We start from the raw sequence: 16,173 nt of genomic DNA on the forward strand, positions 1-16,173 counted from the left end.
TTTTTGCTAAAAATTATGAATGAATATATGAAGAAAAAGAAAATGTAAAATGAAATCCGTGTAACATATTTTGCTTAGACATTTATTAAGTTCAGTTGTTTTTTTTTAATAATTAATTAAATTAATATAAATATAAATGAATTATAATAAATATTTGTAATAATATCTAAATTTTGTATCCTTTCCTAAAATAAAAAGATCAAAAAAAATCTGAACAAACTTGGACATATTGATCGCAAGAAAATATATTTAACATAATTTCAATTGTTTATATGAAACGTATTGAAAATATCACTTATTAATTATTTTAGAATACAACAGATAGGTTCAGAAATAAATTGAATGAAAATTTATTTTACTACAAGTTTCAACTTGTTCAAAAATTGAATTATTATTCTATAATTTGTATCGTTTTGAAATTGTATCAAATTAATTGTAGCTGTACATGTATTACATTGTATATTCCACTAGTGTAATATACATATTGTATATTTCTTTCATCATAAAAAGAATATAATTGTTGCAAACAATTAATATTATACGATCTTGTCACTTTTTCAATTAGCTATCAACGTGTTAAGATTAAACCATAAATTTATATTGATGATCACAAAAGATAACATTTTCTAAGTCAACTGGATTGCACTATCTTTCATCTTTTTGCTCTGTTTCTTTACAGTCTTAACCTTCATAATAGTCTTCCCAGACTTTCCCTTGATTGGTAGAGATTTTTCTTTTAATGATTTCATTTGTAACTTCACTTCTGCTTTTGATAATTTTTTGCTTTTTATACTCTTTACACCAAGCTTGCTGTCTTTTTTAACTTTGGTAGTAGTTTGAATCCCTATACCGGATCTTATACAAGACCCGGGTAGCTTGTACTAGGCAGCAACTTTCACTTTTTTCTTCCTCTTTTTCTTCTTTTTATCATGATGAAGTTCTTGTTTTTTGGCTATACAGGTGCGACAGTACCAATCCTCATTGTCAGCTGGTGGTACTTGCATACCAACACACACCCTATATGATTGAGAATATGTAAATTAAACATACACACAGAAAACATAAATCAACTAAATCTCGAGGCAAAAAAGAATTCTTAAGTTTTAATTATGTCATTTCATCATCGTCTATATTGTAAAGGTAATTGTACTTTGTTATGTTTTTTAAAAAGCAAAGGATAAAGAAAGAAAATAACAAAGTATTAACAAGATAAAATGTGAGGAAAAAAGCGGAATTTATTGGAGGAACAAAAGGTAAAAAAAGTAATAAAAAAAAGAAGTTAAAATAATATAGTGTAAATATAGTGATATTAAAAACTCATATTTAAGTTGTAGTTAAGAAAATAATTTAATAATTAAAATTTTTTATTTCTAGTGGATATGTAATTTTTCTATTTTTAATATGTTCTCTAAAAAAGTAATCTGCTATGGTTTTTTGTATTTCAATTTACATAACATTTTTATAATATAAGAAGAAGTGTTAAAAGATACATAATATTAGAATTGTTTATATTTTTAAGTGTTTTAGTCAATTTGTAAAAAGAAAGGTAAAGATATGTTCATTTATATTAGAAAACAGCCTTTCTTAAAAATTTATGGTATAGCTCCAAATAATTATTGTTTTATCAACATTTACTTACCAATGATACCATGCATCACAATCATCACAACCAACCATAGGTGATCCATCATCTTGGTTACCACATGCAGGACAGAACCAAACTTTATGACCACCTTGATCCTGAAAAACTCATATGACGATAAAAATACAACATACTTCTCTTTTATGATATGTTTGGATAAACCAACCCATCTTTTGTATTTTGTTAACATGTTAACAATATGTTACTAAAAAGATATGTAATGTACATTAAACTCTTAACATATTTAAGAATTGTATCTTATTGTTTATACTGTAATTAGAAAATTGAAGAACTGATAAAAAATATGTGACCAAAGGTACTCAGTAGATGATAAAATTGTTATAGTCCAAAATTAATGAACACTTTTTATATAATTTATATATATATATAAAATAAAAAATATAATATAACAATTGTATATAATACTTATTATAATCTGAATAACAATATTGATGTTATGTATGTATACATATATACGCATTTATATATAATTTTATAATGTTATATATGTAAATACATAATATCTTTAGTAAGCTGAGATATAAATGAAAAGAGATCAAAGTTGAATGAAACTGAAATATTTCTGAATTAAAGTAGATACATAATTATGATTATTAACATTAAACATTATTATCATTAAACTAATGAAATATCTGTTACAAAAATTAATTAAAATTTTTCATAACAAAACCAATACCTTGAAAATAATACAGAATTTATGTAATTACCATACCACATACATATATTTATATCTATCATTAAATGCAACTTATGATTTAAAAGAATAATGTATGCTGATGAATTATGATGAATTATGAATAATGTATGCATGTAATGAACATGAATATAAGTAGGGAAGGAATAACACATTTACACAAAAGTTAAGGTGCTGGTCTGCGGTAATTAAACAAATTTTCACTTGGCCCACAAATATGTTTTATAATAAATGCTCATTTGCAATTTATATTTCAATTATCCAAGAACCAAGTTATCATTAATTTAGAAAAAAATTATTTAATATTTCAGGTGTATATATTTTATTAGAATTAGATATTTATCATATTTAGTACTGAAAGTTTAATTATATTCAAAATGCTTATTGTCAGATACAATATTTGCATGTCTACCCTTATTTGAATCTAATCTATTTAATAATAATTTTTTGTTTCTATATTTAAAAGTAGTACCTATAATAGACAATAAATAAGAAGTCAAATATGAACAATGCACATACAAAGTGAATCACCTAACTTCAGGACCAAAAATTTCTCTATTGTCTTTAATGATATGAAAATATTTAAGTAAGGAAATATTTGTTACAGAAGACTAAATATTATGATAGAAATTTTTTTTAAAGCTATGGTTTTTAAGATTTTAAAGCCACTAACAATGTTTTAAATGATATGATATATTTTTGTTTCTACAACATTGAAGTTGATAGAAAGAAAAATTCATTCATATATAATTTTTAATTTTTATAAAAGATAATTTATAATGTAGAAACATAATGTATGTTTCTTCTAAGATAATTTTCATATCTTAAAAATTGGACTTACTGAAATAGATGAATAAATATTAAACATAGAACACCATAAAATTGTATGAGCTAAATATGATTTTCAATAATATTTCAGTTATTAATATGAAAAATTTCTTAATATCTACACACACTGTTTCTACTTTAGATTGTATTTTTTAAAAATTATTCTCTAATAACCCAAACATTCCCCATAACCCATTCTCTAAATGACCCAAACATCGACATTATGATTTTTTATGATAATATTTGTTTTTTCATAACAAACTCTTCTATCTGAAACATTTTCTTTCTAACACTAAAAATATAGGAGAAATTTTAAATTTTTATGTTAGATAACTCATCTTGTATAAGACGATGCAATGTATAAACATCAAGATATATGTTGTATGTTATAATTATTTAACCTTATTAGCATATAATATAATTATATATAAAAATAATATTTTCATGTTTATTATATGTTATTAATATATTGGTTGCATCAGACTCTTATTACATAAATTAATCTAAGTAAAAGATAATGAAGACTCATTTAAAATATTCTAAACTGATAATTTTAATAAGTAAAGTTACTGTATATATTGGTTTCCATACAAATAGAAATCTTGTGTGTATTATTGTTTTATATAATTTAATTTGTAATAGTTACATATTTCTATCTTCCTTCATATAGTTTTACGTAAAGTTATCTAAATGTATAAATATCCATATATATTAATATCAGCTGTAATATTTATTTGTTTATAAATATTAAAAAGCTTTCTTTTATAGAGGCACAGATAAATATATAAATAAATAGATAGATATAGAGAGAGAATGAGAAAAGAAGAAAAACAATATTTTATTATTATATAAGTTTGATTAGCATATATAATCCGTAATGTAAGAGAAAAATTATTCTATTTTCAATATAAAATAATTTTACATAAAATAATTTTTAATAAACTTTCATTTATCCAGTTAAAGCTTTATTTATCAAGTTTTTAAATTTAATTCAAATGCTTTTTTCACACTCAATTGTCATTATATTTAAACATGAAAATTATAAATTAAATATGTGTATATAAATAAAATTATGAATTATATATATATATTAATATGTTTAAATCACATATATTATTGTTATAAAATATATACGAAGTTTTTTATATTATAAATATATGTTCTTTTTATGTTCATTTATCTATGTATATAGTTACATAAGTTGTAATTGTTATTAAAGGCAGTTTCAAGAAATTTTATAATAGGAATTTAAGAACAGTAAATGTTTTCACATTAAAAGTTGAAAACTTTTCTAATATCATAACCATGATAGATTCAGGCAGAAGCTAAAGACAACGCACAAACCCATATTTCGATAAAATTGACACAGATAGAAAATAGATGATACTTTACAAGGAGTATCTAATGACTTTTGTTTAGAATGGGAATGTACTCACCACAGTAGTGGTTGGTGTTGGGGGCAGCGCAATCCTGCCATTTTCTTTGTCTTCCTTAGCATCATCCTTTTTAAGAGCTGCATCTGCTTTCGTCTCTGTGCCGTTAAAACCGTTCGTTATATTCCTAATTGTTCTGCATGCTATGCTTAATAACGACATGCAAGTTGCATGCAATCAACCAATCCTTTGCTATTTTGTAAACTATTTCATATTTCCCCCTTTCTGTATTATAATAGTTATTCATTCAGTTTTAAGAAACTATAAAGTATATTGTTTATTAGTGTACTTATTCCCTTCTAAAATTAAATTTCTTATAATAGAAACTTTTTATTATCTATTTAAAGATTGTTATCTTTAAGTAAATGCTTCAATTAAATTTGTTCATAAAAAGGTATTTATATATTTTTTAAAATTTTAGCAAATTAAATTAAAATCATGAGTATATTATCTATTTTTTAAAAATTCTAGAGTTATATATAGTTAAGTTATACATTATTATTTCTCTAATGAAAGAAAAGGAATAAATAAGAATAAAAAATAACAGTAAATATATTAAATACTGGGCTTTTTGTAATTTTAAATTACATTTTACTTTTGTGCAAATAATAAATTCATTTATAATTTACTGGCCCCTGTATTTCTTTAAAAATAGGGGATTAATATAATATTGTCAATTATTTACTCATTTTATTCATTATTATATATTGCATCAAGTGTATTGTCTCCATATCACTTATTTTATCGACTTTTATGCAAGGAAGTATAATACTACTTTTACATCTTTAGATGTTTTAACATTGCATGTCATATAAAAACTGTAACTGAATTATATTACAATATTTCTGTTAATTTAGTGTATTTTAAATGTTCTAATGTAGGATAACATATATTATAATATAATGCATACATAGATATGAACTACCAAAAAATTAAATTAAAAGTATTTTTTTTCTTTTTTGCCTGTAATTATTTAAAGAAAACAAAAAAAGAAAAGAAAAGAATAAATTTGGCCAATTGTATCTAATATCAATTCTTTCAAATGCAATATAAAATATCTACTTTATATTGAAAGAGCAAAAGAATTACTGAATTAAAAATGTTTAGTTATATATAATATATGTCGGAGTCAGGTTGGCATTTTGGAGCGTTCTATGAACCTTTACTTATTTTACCGTCGCGAATGTAGCTAATATTTATCAGTACGAATGTGGGCACCACAAGAGGCTATGAGTAATGGCAATAGGATGTTCGAGATGATGGTGACAACGAATTCAGGTTCGATAACGAATCCACGGTCCACGGGGAAATCCTGCTGTCCTTCCATCTCCGACATATATAACATATTATATATATTAATATATATATCAATGCGTGTGTGTGTGTGTGTGTGTGTGTATTGATTTAATATTTTATAATAATCTTTTTTTTTAAATTGATTATATTTTTAATGCCCTGTATATAAATTTATAAAAAATTTCAAAAAAATTCATAAGCACCTATGTTAACTTTCTTCAGTAATCAATATCTTAAAATTATCCCTGTACATTATGTATATAAATAAGATATTAAAATTTAAAAAGTAAAGCATAATGTATTTTATTATTACTGGTCATATATAGAATGCTCCTAGACACTCACCTTAAAAAAACCTAGAATACTATGTTTAATATTTTCTTTTTCTTATAGAAAATGCTGAGCAAAAAGATTACTGGAAATATATATTTGTAAATATATTAAATCTTCCATCTTAAAAGATTAAGAAGGAAGGTTGAAAAACTTTGTATATTATACTTTTTGAATGTTACACATAAGGTCTGAAATTATTATATTTGATAACATGTAATAACATATAAATTTAATAAAACATAATAAATCAACTTCTTATGGAAAATATTGTATAAAGCTTTTAAACAATTATGTTTCACTAAATATAAAATAACTAATATTTTATTCAAATTTACTTTTTATAAAAATAAGCTATGTGCTTATTTATAAAATATTCATAAAAAGTAATAACATTTTATCAATAAAAATTTTTACGTTATTTACAAATTACTTTTAGCAAAAAACTTTTTTGAAAAAAGTTAAAAGACAGGTATCTATATGCTTATTATTAATATGATATAATTGTTCAATAAAATTACTTGTACCAATAAAAATGCCATGCACTTATTTTTTGGTAGTTTATGGAAAATATTAATACACTTACTCAAAAAAGCTTTTAGAATCTGTACTATCCTAAAAAAAGATACATTTGCAATATATTTTATATTTTATTTTCCCTAATATATCACCCAATATTTGTTAAAATAATTTCTCAAACTCTTAATTGTAAATAAAGTTTAATAGAATGTTCAAACCTAATCTATAGATTATTGCATTTGAAACAAAATTGAATATTCCATTTAGAACAATCTAACGATTTTTTTAAAATTTAATTTTCCATGTTTTTAGATAGAAACTTTTGAATCCATCTTTATGAAGTTATACAAGAATATTCCTTTCTCCATTAAGATCAATCTATTTAAGCTACATGAAATATACCATATGTGCATTTGCATTACAGAAGAAAATACTAAAAGAAAAAAAAAAAGAAAGTTTAAAAATCCATTTCAATAGCAGTGTAAGATCAGAAAGGTCTTAGAACTTAGTTTTCTTTAAATTAGTCATTTATAAAATTTGTGGCTATTTAATAATACTTATTATTAAAATATTTTATCATTGAAAAAATGAAAATGGATATTCTCAAAATATCTAATGGAATTAAGTTCTGAGACTTCTTTCAATACAAAAGATTCCACCTAATTGAATGTGATAGAAGTGCTAAAATTTGAAATAATCAAGTATATTGGTAATCACAACATGAAATACGTAACAATTCTAATTTAGGCTATAAAGTTGTTCTACATACACACTTTAGAGACAAATGAATCTATACAACAAAGCAGGCCAAATGAAAATTATACCGTCACCGCAAGTCATGAATGCATAGAAAGTAAAAAATGAAATATTGGGAAGCAGGGTTGTTGGATGGAGTGAAAATGGTATCAATGAATTGAGTTAATCTTTGCATAAAAAATAATCAGCTATATACGTAAAAAATGATTGAGACATTTTATATCTACATGAAATGTTTGATTGAAATTTAAATAAATTATCTGATATATTCTCATTTGAAGTATGTATAAAAACGCAAGAATGTTTAAATATTATAGCAATATTAATCTAAACAAAACTATGAATGATTATAATTAATAAATAATCAATTTAATGAAGGAGGGCTGTCATCTCAGCTTACTATACGAGATTTATTATAAAATAAAATTTTTTTCTCATCTGTGCCACTGTTTATCATTAATTCAAATCGTTTTTCTGTGTATGTACATATACTATTTTATAGTATGCTACATCCTTATGTAACACATATATTTTATATTTTAATATATGCCATAACAAATATCTTAACCCCTTGCGGACTACCACTGCATATGTGCGTTCTGCGTAAACCATCAATTTGGACGAGTAACTCATGTATGCGTTTGACGAAAACAACTGATAGAGCCGAACGACTCATATATATGTCCCGCGTAAACGCGTTCGGCGAAAACAATTGATAGAACTAAAAGACTCATATGTGTGTCATTTTATTTATCCTGTGGAGAATTTGTATATGTACATATGTCTAGAATTTGACATTTATGAACGAAAAGCGTGTCTAAGCAGAAATGAGCACTGACAATTTTAAATGACTATCGCGGCAGCAGCTCGGCCCCACGGTACGGTTGACTTCGAACCGTACCGTCCGCAAAGGATTAATTTGTATGTATATAAGAAGCAATGAATTTAATAAAAAATATAACTATTTTTATTGACACATTTAATAAAATTATATTATATTATTTAATAAATTATATTATATTATTTAATATATATATATATAAAATTATATTATTTAATAAAATTTATATTAATAAAAAGGAGGAAAACACGACTTATATCTCAACTATTTCAACTATAAACGAGAAAAGATATGTTAAAATCGATCATAAAAATTTAAGAAAATAATGATTAAAAATGATTATAATATTATTTCTTTTGAATGTGTAAGTTATGACAGCCCTATTATGATTCAATTGTAATTTTATAAAAAGGTATCTGATTCTTAACATATTTGAAATATTCTGAAATATTTGAAAACCTAATTAAATGTTATACTTAAAAATATAACATTTTTATATATTTGAAGTATATGATTATCATATAAAAATGTACTTACAAAATAATACGGTGGTGGTTGTTGTTGCGTCAGAGGAGGTGGGAGCTTAGGAGCAGGATCAAATTGAGATGGAGGAGTCTCTCTTTGAGGTAAGGCTTTGAAGAGAGATTTCTTTGCTCGAGGAACTGTTGCAAGTGGCACACTAGTAAGATTGGCAGAGAAAGTATCTGTAGGAAGAGCAGGGCTTCCATCTAATGTTCCCTCCTCTGTTTTCTTACTTGCCGACTTTTGCTTTGGCGGCCGCGTTACTAATGCTGATATTTTCGCCAACTCGGGACTTGGTTCTCGTTTCGTCTCATCCTCGGGCTTCTTCAGCAATGTCTTTATAGTTCTATAACACATTTCCCTAATAATAATGTATGCGTTATTAAATACAATGCGTGTGTTTAACATTAACGCATAATACGATTCTTCATACAACAAGAAAACAAACACAACGGAAATCCTTATAATAGCACAATAAGAAAACAAAACACATGAATTGAAATCATCACAAAAAAACTTATTGAAACTAAAAGAAGAAAATTAAAATTATCTGTGAACTTACATTTTCTTCATCGGAGCAGCATCAGGCGTTGGAGGTCTTGGAGAAGCTGTACCTAATTTTAGTGTTATTTTTGGTACAGCTTCTGAAATTTTATCTTCTTTCTATAATAAAAAGAAATTAAAACATTAGTCTCTTAATTTCAAATAATCTCACAAAAAATAATAGAAAAGAAGGCAGTAGAAATATTTATAAAAAGTGACTCTTCTACCTCTTTCTCTTTTCGCTTATCTTTCTTTTCTTTCTTTTCTTTAATTTTATCCACCTTTTCCTTTTTATCCATTTTATCCTTTTTTTCTTTTATTTTCTCCCCTTTCTCTTTGTGCTTTTCTTTCTTATCTTTCTTCTTTTTTAATTTATCTTTCTTTTCTTTCTTATGTTCCTTTGATTTCTGAAAATAAAATTTATATGTAATAATTATTTAATAATAAAACTGATATACATATACTTTTTTATAAATTATTTGGGGAAAATGTTATTTTAAGTTTTAATATTTCACATTATCAGTTTACTTCCAATAAAATTTTGATTTTGATTATCTAAATAAGTCTGTTAAATCGATATTCAAAACTTTGTACTAAATTTTGATTTTTGGAATTTCCTGAATTTAACCGTTTGAAACCAAAAAAACAAAATTATCATTTCAAACATTAAATCGAACATCTTATTTCTATTCGAATTATTTTTAATAGAAATTATTATACAATAAAGTGTATAATTGGTGAAATTCCATCAATTGAAATGAATTCATACCTGATCATATTATATTTGAGTAATTTTAAAAATGTTCATTAGACCTCAAATGACTTCGAGTATCATTTATTTTAACTTATGTATTTGTTTTTTGAATCGAAAGTTCGACTATTCAATAATTAGAAGTTATTTTGAAAAATCTTTCCTTTAAATCTTAATCGCACATATCATTGTTCTTTATTCTATTCAGAGAGTTTGATTCTAAATATAATTTAGTTTTACCGCTATAAGAATTTATTTTTTTCATTCGAAAATTTCAAATAAATCTTGCAATTCTCTTCCTTTATCTTTAGTCTAGAGAAATTATTATATTCTTTGACATTTTTTTACAACATACATATTTTATGCATAAAGTTAATTTGGAAATTAACATCTCAATAAAGTATTAAAAATTTTTAACTCAAATAAAATAAGCAAGTTTATATCTTCATTCTGTAAACTCATTTACAAATATAACAATATGATATAAAAATTACTTAGTAGCTTTAAACTCTTCTGAATAAAATAAAAAAGAATTATCCATAAAATTAGTAAAATAGGAGATGGAATTGTATACAATACAAATACATCAAAATTAGTAAAAATTACAACTTTTATAAACAATATATCCTTAATTATTAAGTTTTGATAATAATTTATGTTTAAAATCATGCTTTAAATCGAGTATTAATTTTGCATGTGTCATAAACATAATGTGTTATAAAATAACTTATACTTTGTTCTTCCCCTTTCTTGGTTGAATCAATGATTTTAATATAACTCATAATTATACATACAGATATGTGATTCACATAACTAAAAACGGCTTAATATACTGAAATCTGTTTGATAAATTTGAATTATTCTTGTTTTAGCTCTTTGTAATCTGCGTATCTAGGCATATCTTTTATTTCTTTACTTGTTTTCTCGTACAATGTGAAGACTGAACTTCAAAAAAACACATATTTTTAGAAAATTTGGAATTTGTGTAATGTACTGCTATATAAATCACCTATAATCTCTTTGTGTCCTCTTAGAGCGGACATCTGAACTTGTTAAACTTACGATGTTCCTTCAAACGGGGACAGCCGAGTGGAAAGGGTCAAATATGTGTTAGATTTGATTTATTCCACTAGGAGTTAAACTGGTTGGAAAATATCTTGTTAACATCTTTTTTCCATGTAAATTTTTGAGCTAATGCATTAAAAAACCCCCGCGATTTATCAAATTTGAAATCAAAATGATTAAAAAATCAACCTCCTAATTTTCCAAATGTCATTTATATGAATATTTATATATATTACAAATGTATAAATAGTAAAGACATTAACTTTTATATGTTAACATTGCGATAATTGTTAAAGCTGAAAAAATTTAAGTAACTAGTAAAATAAAAAATTACCTTATCATTTTTATCCTGTTTTTCAATTTTGGGACTTTTTGAAGATAATAACGGCACAATAGGTACTGGTTTAGGGTACATATTTGGTGCTGCAAGTGCAGATGATAAAGGCGGTGCAACGGTACTCGTAGGAACTGGTGGAGGTATCTCTTTGTCCTGTTTAACCGCCTTTGATTTATCTCCTTTTTCTCTCTCCGTTTTTTCGTATTTTGTCATTGAAGGCGTTGCTTCAGTAGAGGAAGGTGTTGAAGGAAGCTTTTCCCGATCGAGAGATTTGGTTCTTTGTAAAGTGGAGAAATCTTCAGATTTTGGTGGTAAATTTAAAAAGCGAGGTGGTAATGGTAAATTTGACATTGCTGGATGAGCGCCACTACTACCTCTTCCTATAGGTAATGGAAATCTAGGAAACATTGGATGCGGTATTAAACCAGGTGCTGGAGGAAATGTGGGGAAAAAAGGAAATGGAAGTGTCGGTGGAAAACTTGGTTCTTTGGAAATCTGAGGTTCAGGTGCCTGTGGTGTTTTCGGTCGATCTAGTATATCCTGTTCTGGCGCATCGTTGATAATCTTTGTCTGAAAAACGGTAATCGCATATCGGCGATGTCTTTCAGCGTCTTCTTCAAGCAATTAATAGTGCTCGCATACACGTACACGCACGCGTGCACTTGTGTTAATGCTCACTTAATTGTCACATAATGCTATTTCTAAATAAAAGTCAACCTACCTTTTTTGGACTAACGCAATGTTTTGGGCTTCTTGATTTTAATTCCTTTTTTTTATTAATCTTTTCTTTTCTCTTCTTTTTATGATCTGTAGGTGTTGTGGGCATGTTCAATTCCGGAGTTCTTGGTGTACTGGGAGTTCCTGGTGGTGACATATCATCAAACATGTAAACATCTGATCCTGGACTTTGTAAACCAATTAATTCTCCTCCATCTGGTTGAAGGTGGACGTCTGGCGTATGTGGAGTCTTTTTTTCTTCTCGTTTCACATCACTATCATTACGCAATGCTTGTTTATCAATATTTTCATCAATAACTAAACCAGGTGAACTTTCTCTTGAATCAAGTTCTTTGTATTTATGTTGTATGTCTGATATGTCTTTTTCTTTATCCTCTCGTGGTTTTGAAATCTTTTTAAAAATGTTCAATTTTTGCTTATCTGGCTCTGATGGAAGTTTATCAATAGTGTCTTCTTTTTTTTCATTAGATGGTGGAGATCTACCAGTAACGTCGACTAATTTTTCTGGTTTTGTCTTTGGTTGTGTACTTTTTTGTAATTTTGGGCTAATAGCTGTTTTAGGTGATACTAATTTAGGAGTAGATGGTCTGCTTGATGAGCTTGGCATAGTACTTTGTAATTTCCCACCTACTGACTTTAAAGGTTTTAATTTAGCTAATTCTTTCATACCAGCCAACTTTTTAATTTTATTATCGTCTATCTTATCTGGTTTAAATAATTCCTTAGCACGATTCTTTTTCTTATTTTCTTTATCAAGTTTACAATCTTCTAATCCTTTCTTTACAATCTTTTTGGGTTTTTTATCATACTTTAGTTCGGGGGGTACCATAGGATAAGAACTAGGTTGTGACGAATCTGAACAAGTTTGATGGGGGGTTCTTGCTTCAGGTAGTTTTCCTTCTCGAGCAGGCGATAAAAAACCTGAAGTAGTCATCATGACACTATGAATTTCACGTAATGGTCTACCTTCTTCCAGTACTTTTACACGCTTTGTTATAGGGCTTTCAAATGAGACAGGATCTCCTGGTCGCTTAAATACTACTTGTGGTGACATCCTATGAGGAGATACATTTATAGAACTGTTACTTGATGTACCACTATTCAATGTTAAGTCGGATGTTCCATTTAATAAATTTTCTGTTTTCTCTGCTATATATTCTTCTGTAAAATAATGTGAACAATATGTAAATTAATAAAATTTCACTCTAATTGTATAATTTCCTGTTTATTAAAATTATTTGAGATCATTAATTAAATTGATATTTATTTTTCTACAAGAAGTTGAGATACTAAATATTCAATATTTTTATTAGCAATAGTTTGCATGTTAGGTGTAAGCATATCTTAATATACATACAAATTTGACAAAATCTCTTTTTACATGAACAATTACTTCATAGATTATTGATCACGACAATTGTTTATAGATATACTAACTTTTCTAATAAAGCAATGTAGACTAAAATAATATTTTATCCTTATATTTCCATTACATTATGATGATCTCAAATAAAAATAAAATTTTATGTAATAAGAAAAAAGTCTGTCATATTATATATATAAGAATCTAAATATTTCTTATATTGCTTAAGTTATTCATCATTGTAACAGCAAAATAAGATATATTTTATCAAGATAGATTGTACGAAGAATTACAATCTACATTTATGCAAAATTTGACAGTTTTGATGAAATTCTTTCCAATTTTCATATCTAAAAAGCAAAACATTTGAAACATTGGGTTGTAAATAGTATAGTAAATAATAGTAATAGTAATAAATAACATAAATAATTTTGATCAAATAAAGAAAAATATTGAGTTTAACCAAACTTACTTATGTTACAACCCAATATATAAGCAAAATAAATTTCTTTATGTTCATTTCAATGCTTTATCTTTACTTAAAAGCTTTCTTTGGTACAATCAATACATGTGGTTGAAATAACTTGTTGTGTTTTTAAAAGGTTATCCTGCATTTCAGAAATACTTTATTAGGAGCTTTATCTGGGGTTAAACAATGACATTAATATGAATATAAAATATTTTGTTATTCAGTTTTAAAACATTATATGTGTATTTATATGCGAGTAATAATTTACCTTCAGTATCAGGAAACATGGCTGGTAAATGTTCATGTACATGTACTGGCCTTGTTACAACTTCCCGGCTTCCAGGTTTCAAAAAATTTAGATGATTTTCTCGTTGAACCGGAAATTTTGGTACTGTTACAGGACATGGGACAGAATCTACATTTTTTATATATTCTGTTAACTCTTGTATATCAATATTCATATGTCGAAATGCTAAACCTAAATCATCAAGATTTGCTTCTGTTCTTCCCACTGAAAAAACATTTAATATTATATTTAAAATGAAACTACTATGATTTAACTTTTATATACTGCGTAATTATTTATAAAGCCAATAGAACTATCTTGATATTGTTTAAAACTTCAATTAAATCTCTGTAATATTTTAAAAATACTTACAGATTTCTGCATATTGATGAGCAAGTCTTGAAATTTGTAAAATATATTCTTGCATAAGATCAACCATAAATTCTAATGGTGTAGAATTGATTGAATGCCATCCAATCGTTTGACAAATTTGAGCAACCACCATTTTTAAAACACTCCTACTATATTCTATTGACATCTTCAACTGAAAAAAATAATACAAAATTATTAATTATAATGGAAAGTAGCAAAAATCGATAACTGAAAGAACATTACTAGAACTTTATAGTTTAATACAGATATGTGTCATCTTTTAGTAAAATAGTGAGATTCAATAAATTATTTTCATTAGATGTAAAAATGATTTAATATGAAATTTTGCTTTCACTCACCAATGTAAAAGAAATTATATAAGTTCTAATTCTTTCGTTTATTAATATAAAATATCTACATACATTTCTATTCTACTACTCAGCTTCATTTAGCACTTCGATGTTAAGTCATGCAATTCATTTTGATAATAATACACGTTTCATTTATAATGTACGTAACACAATGAATGTAGAACGAAATCCGTTTTTATTGCTTTCACATTTTTTAAATGTATTTTTGCTTCTTTATAACCATTGATGCACATTATACACCATATACGATAATGGCGGATAATTTCTTTAGTCATAGAAGTAAAAAAGATAGCGTCGTCTTAGTTGTATTTGACTCATTTCTGTTAAAGTATGAAATCTAGCCAGACTCGAGTATTAAAAATGTTCTATCATTATTATTACATTACTTGTTACATACATTTACATCGATTTTATTACACGAATATAATTTTATGTAACCACAAATTAATTCCATAACAAATTTGACAAAAAAAAGATATGATTTTTACTAAAAGTTATTTTCTTTATTACAAAAGAAATATCAAGATGTTATATTCCATATTTATTCACTTTTATTCAAATCACAAGATAATATCATCAATCACAATACATATGCATTACGATATTTATTAAATCCACAGACTAATAAATGGAGAGATGATTCTATTGTAAGTGTAACTAAGTACAGAGATAGGTATCTTACATACTCTAATATCACGACGAATAGATATATCTAGTACAGTTTCAGTCCTTTTTACAAAGTAATATATGTAAATGTAAACAAAATTTTTACTCGGTAATATAGCATAATATATTTATCTATATCTTTTGTATAATGGAAAAATAAAATTGAATCGTTAGTTCCGTCGTTTTATTAAACAATACATTTTTAGTAATAATTATTAGAAATATGAAAAAATTACTTGTTAAATAATAATTTGTGTAGCATTCAATAAATAGAAACGAATAATTGCTGCAATAATAATCTCAATCCAGAAAGAAAATTTTAAGGTAATA

General features: G+C 25.7%; 1 protein-coding gene across 7 annotated transcripts; it reads right to left on the minus strand.

Annotated features, from left to right (window-relative positions):
- Window positions 1–627: 627 nt before the first annotated feature.
- Window positions 628–15,796, minus strand: LOC117214579 (transcription initiation factor TFIID subunit 3). Of its 7 annotated transcripts, none has more exons than XM_033460775.1 (11): window positions 15,666–15,796; window positions 14,807–14,978; window positions 14,417–14,659; window positions 12,300–13,477; window positions 11,576–12,148; window positions 9,653–9,832; window positions 9,445–9,545; window positions 8,898–9,243; window positions 4,622–4,716; window positions 1,640–1,740; window positions 628–1,017 (listed from the first exon to the last, which is right to left on the minus strand). In XM_033460775.1, exons 2-11 carry the CDS (start codon window positions 14,970–14,972, stop codon window positions 953–955), a joined length of 3,048 nt encoding a protein of 1,015 aa, XP_033316666.1. In that variant the 5' UTR covers window positions 14,973–14,978; window positions 15,666–15,796; the 3' UTR covers window positions 628–952. The 7 variants fall into 7 exon arrangements, with proteins under 7 accessions (XP_033316666.1, XP_033316661.1, XP_033316660.1 ...); XM_033460770.1 differs by lacking the exon at window positions 15,666–15,796 and adding an exon at window positions 15,575–15,659 and having other exon boundaries at window positions 8,898–9,228; XM_033460769.1 differs by lacking the exon at window positions 15,666–15,796 and adding an exon at window positions 15,575–15,659.
- Window positions 15,797–16,173: the final 377 nt, after the last annotated feature.

The sequence above is a fragment of the Bombus bifarius genome, unplaced genomic scaffold (assembly GCF_011952205.1).
Source record: "Bombus bifarius isolate JDL3187 unplaced genomic scaffold, Bbif_JDL3187 scf7180000009201, whole genome shotgun sequence".
Taxonomy (NCBI): domain Eukaryota; kingdom Metazoa; phylum Arthropoda; class Insecta; order Hymenoptera; family Apidae; genus Bombus; species Bombus bifarius.

Coding starts and splice junctions, on each gene's coding strand:
- LOC117214579 (XM_033460769.1), bottom strand. CDS start 15,631: ATGGAATTAATTTGTGGTTACATAAAATTATATTCGTGTAATAAAATC. Junction 14,979..15,574: donor GTAATAAAATCGATGTAAAT/GTATGTAACAAG, acceptor TATTTTTTTCAG/TTGAAGATGTCAATAGAATA. Junction 4,717..8,897: donor AACCACCACCGTATTATTTT/GTAAGTACATTT, acceptor TTAACGGCACAG/AGACGAAAGCAGATGCAGCT.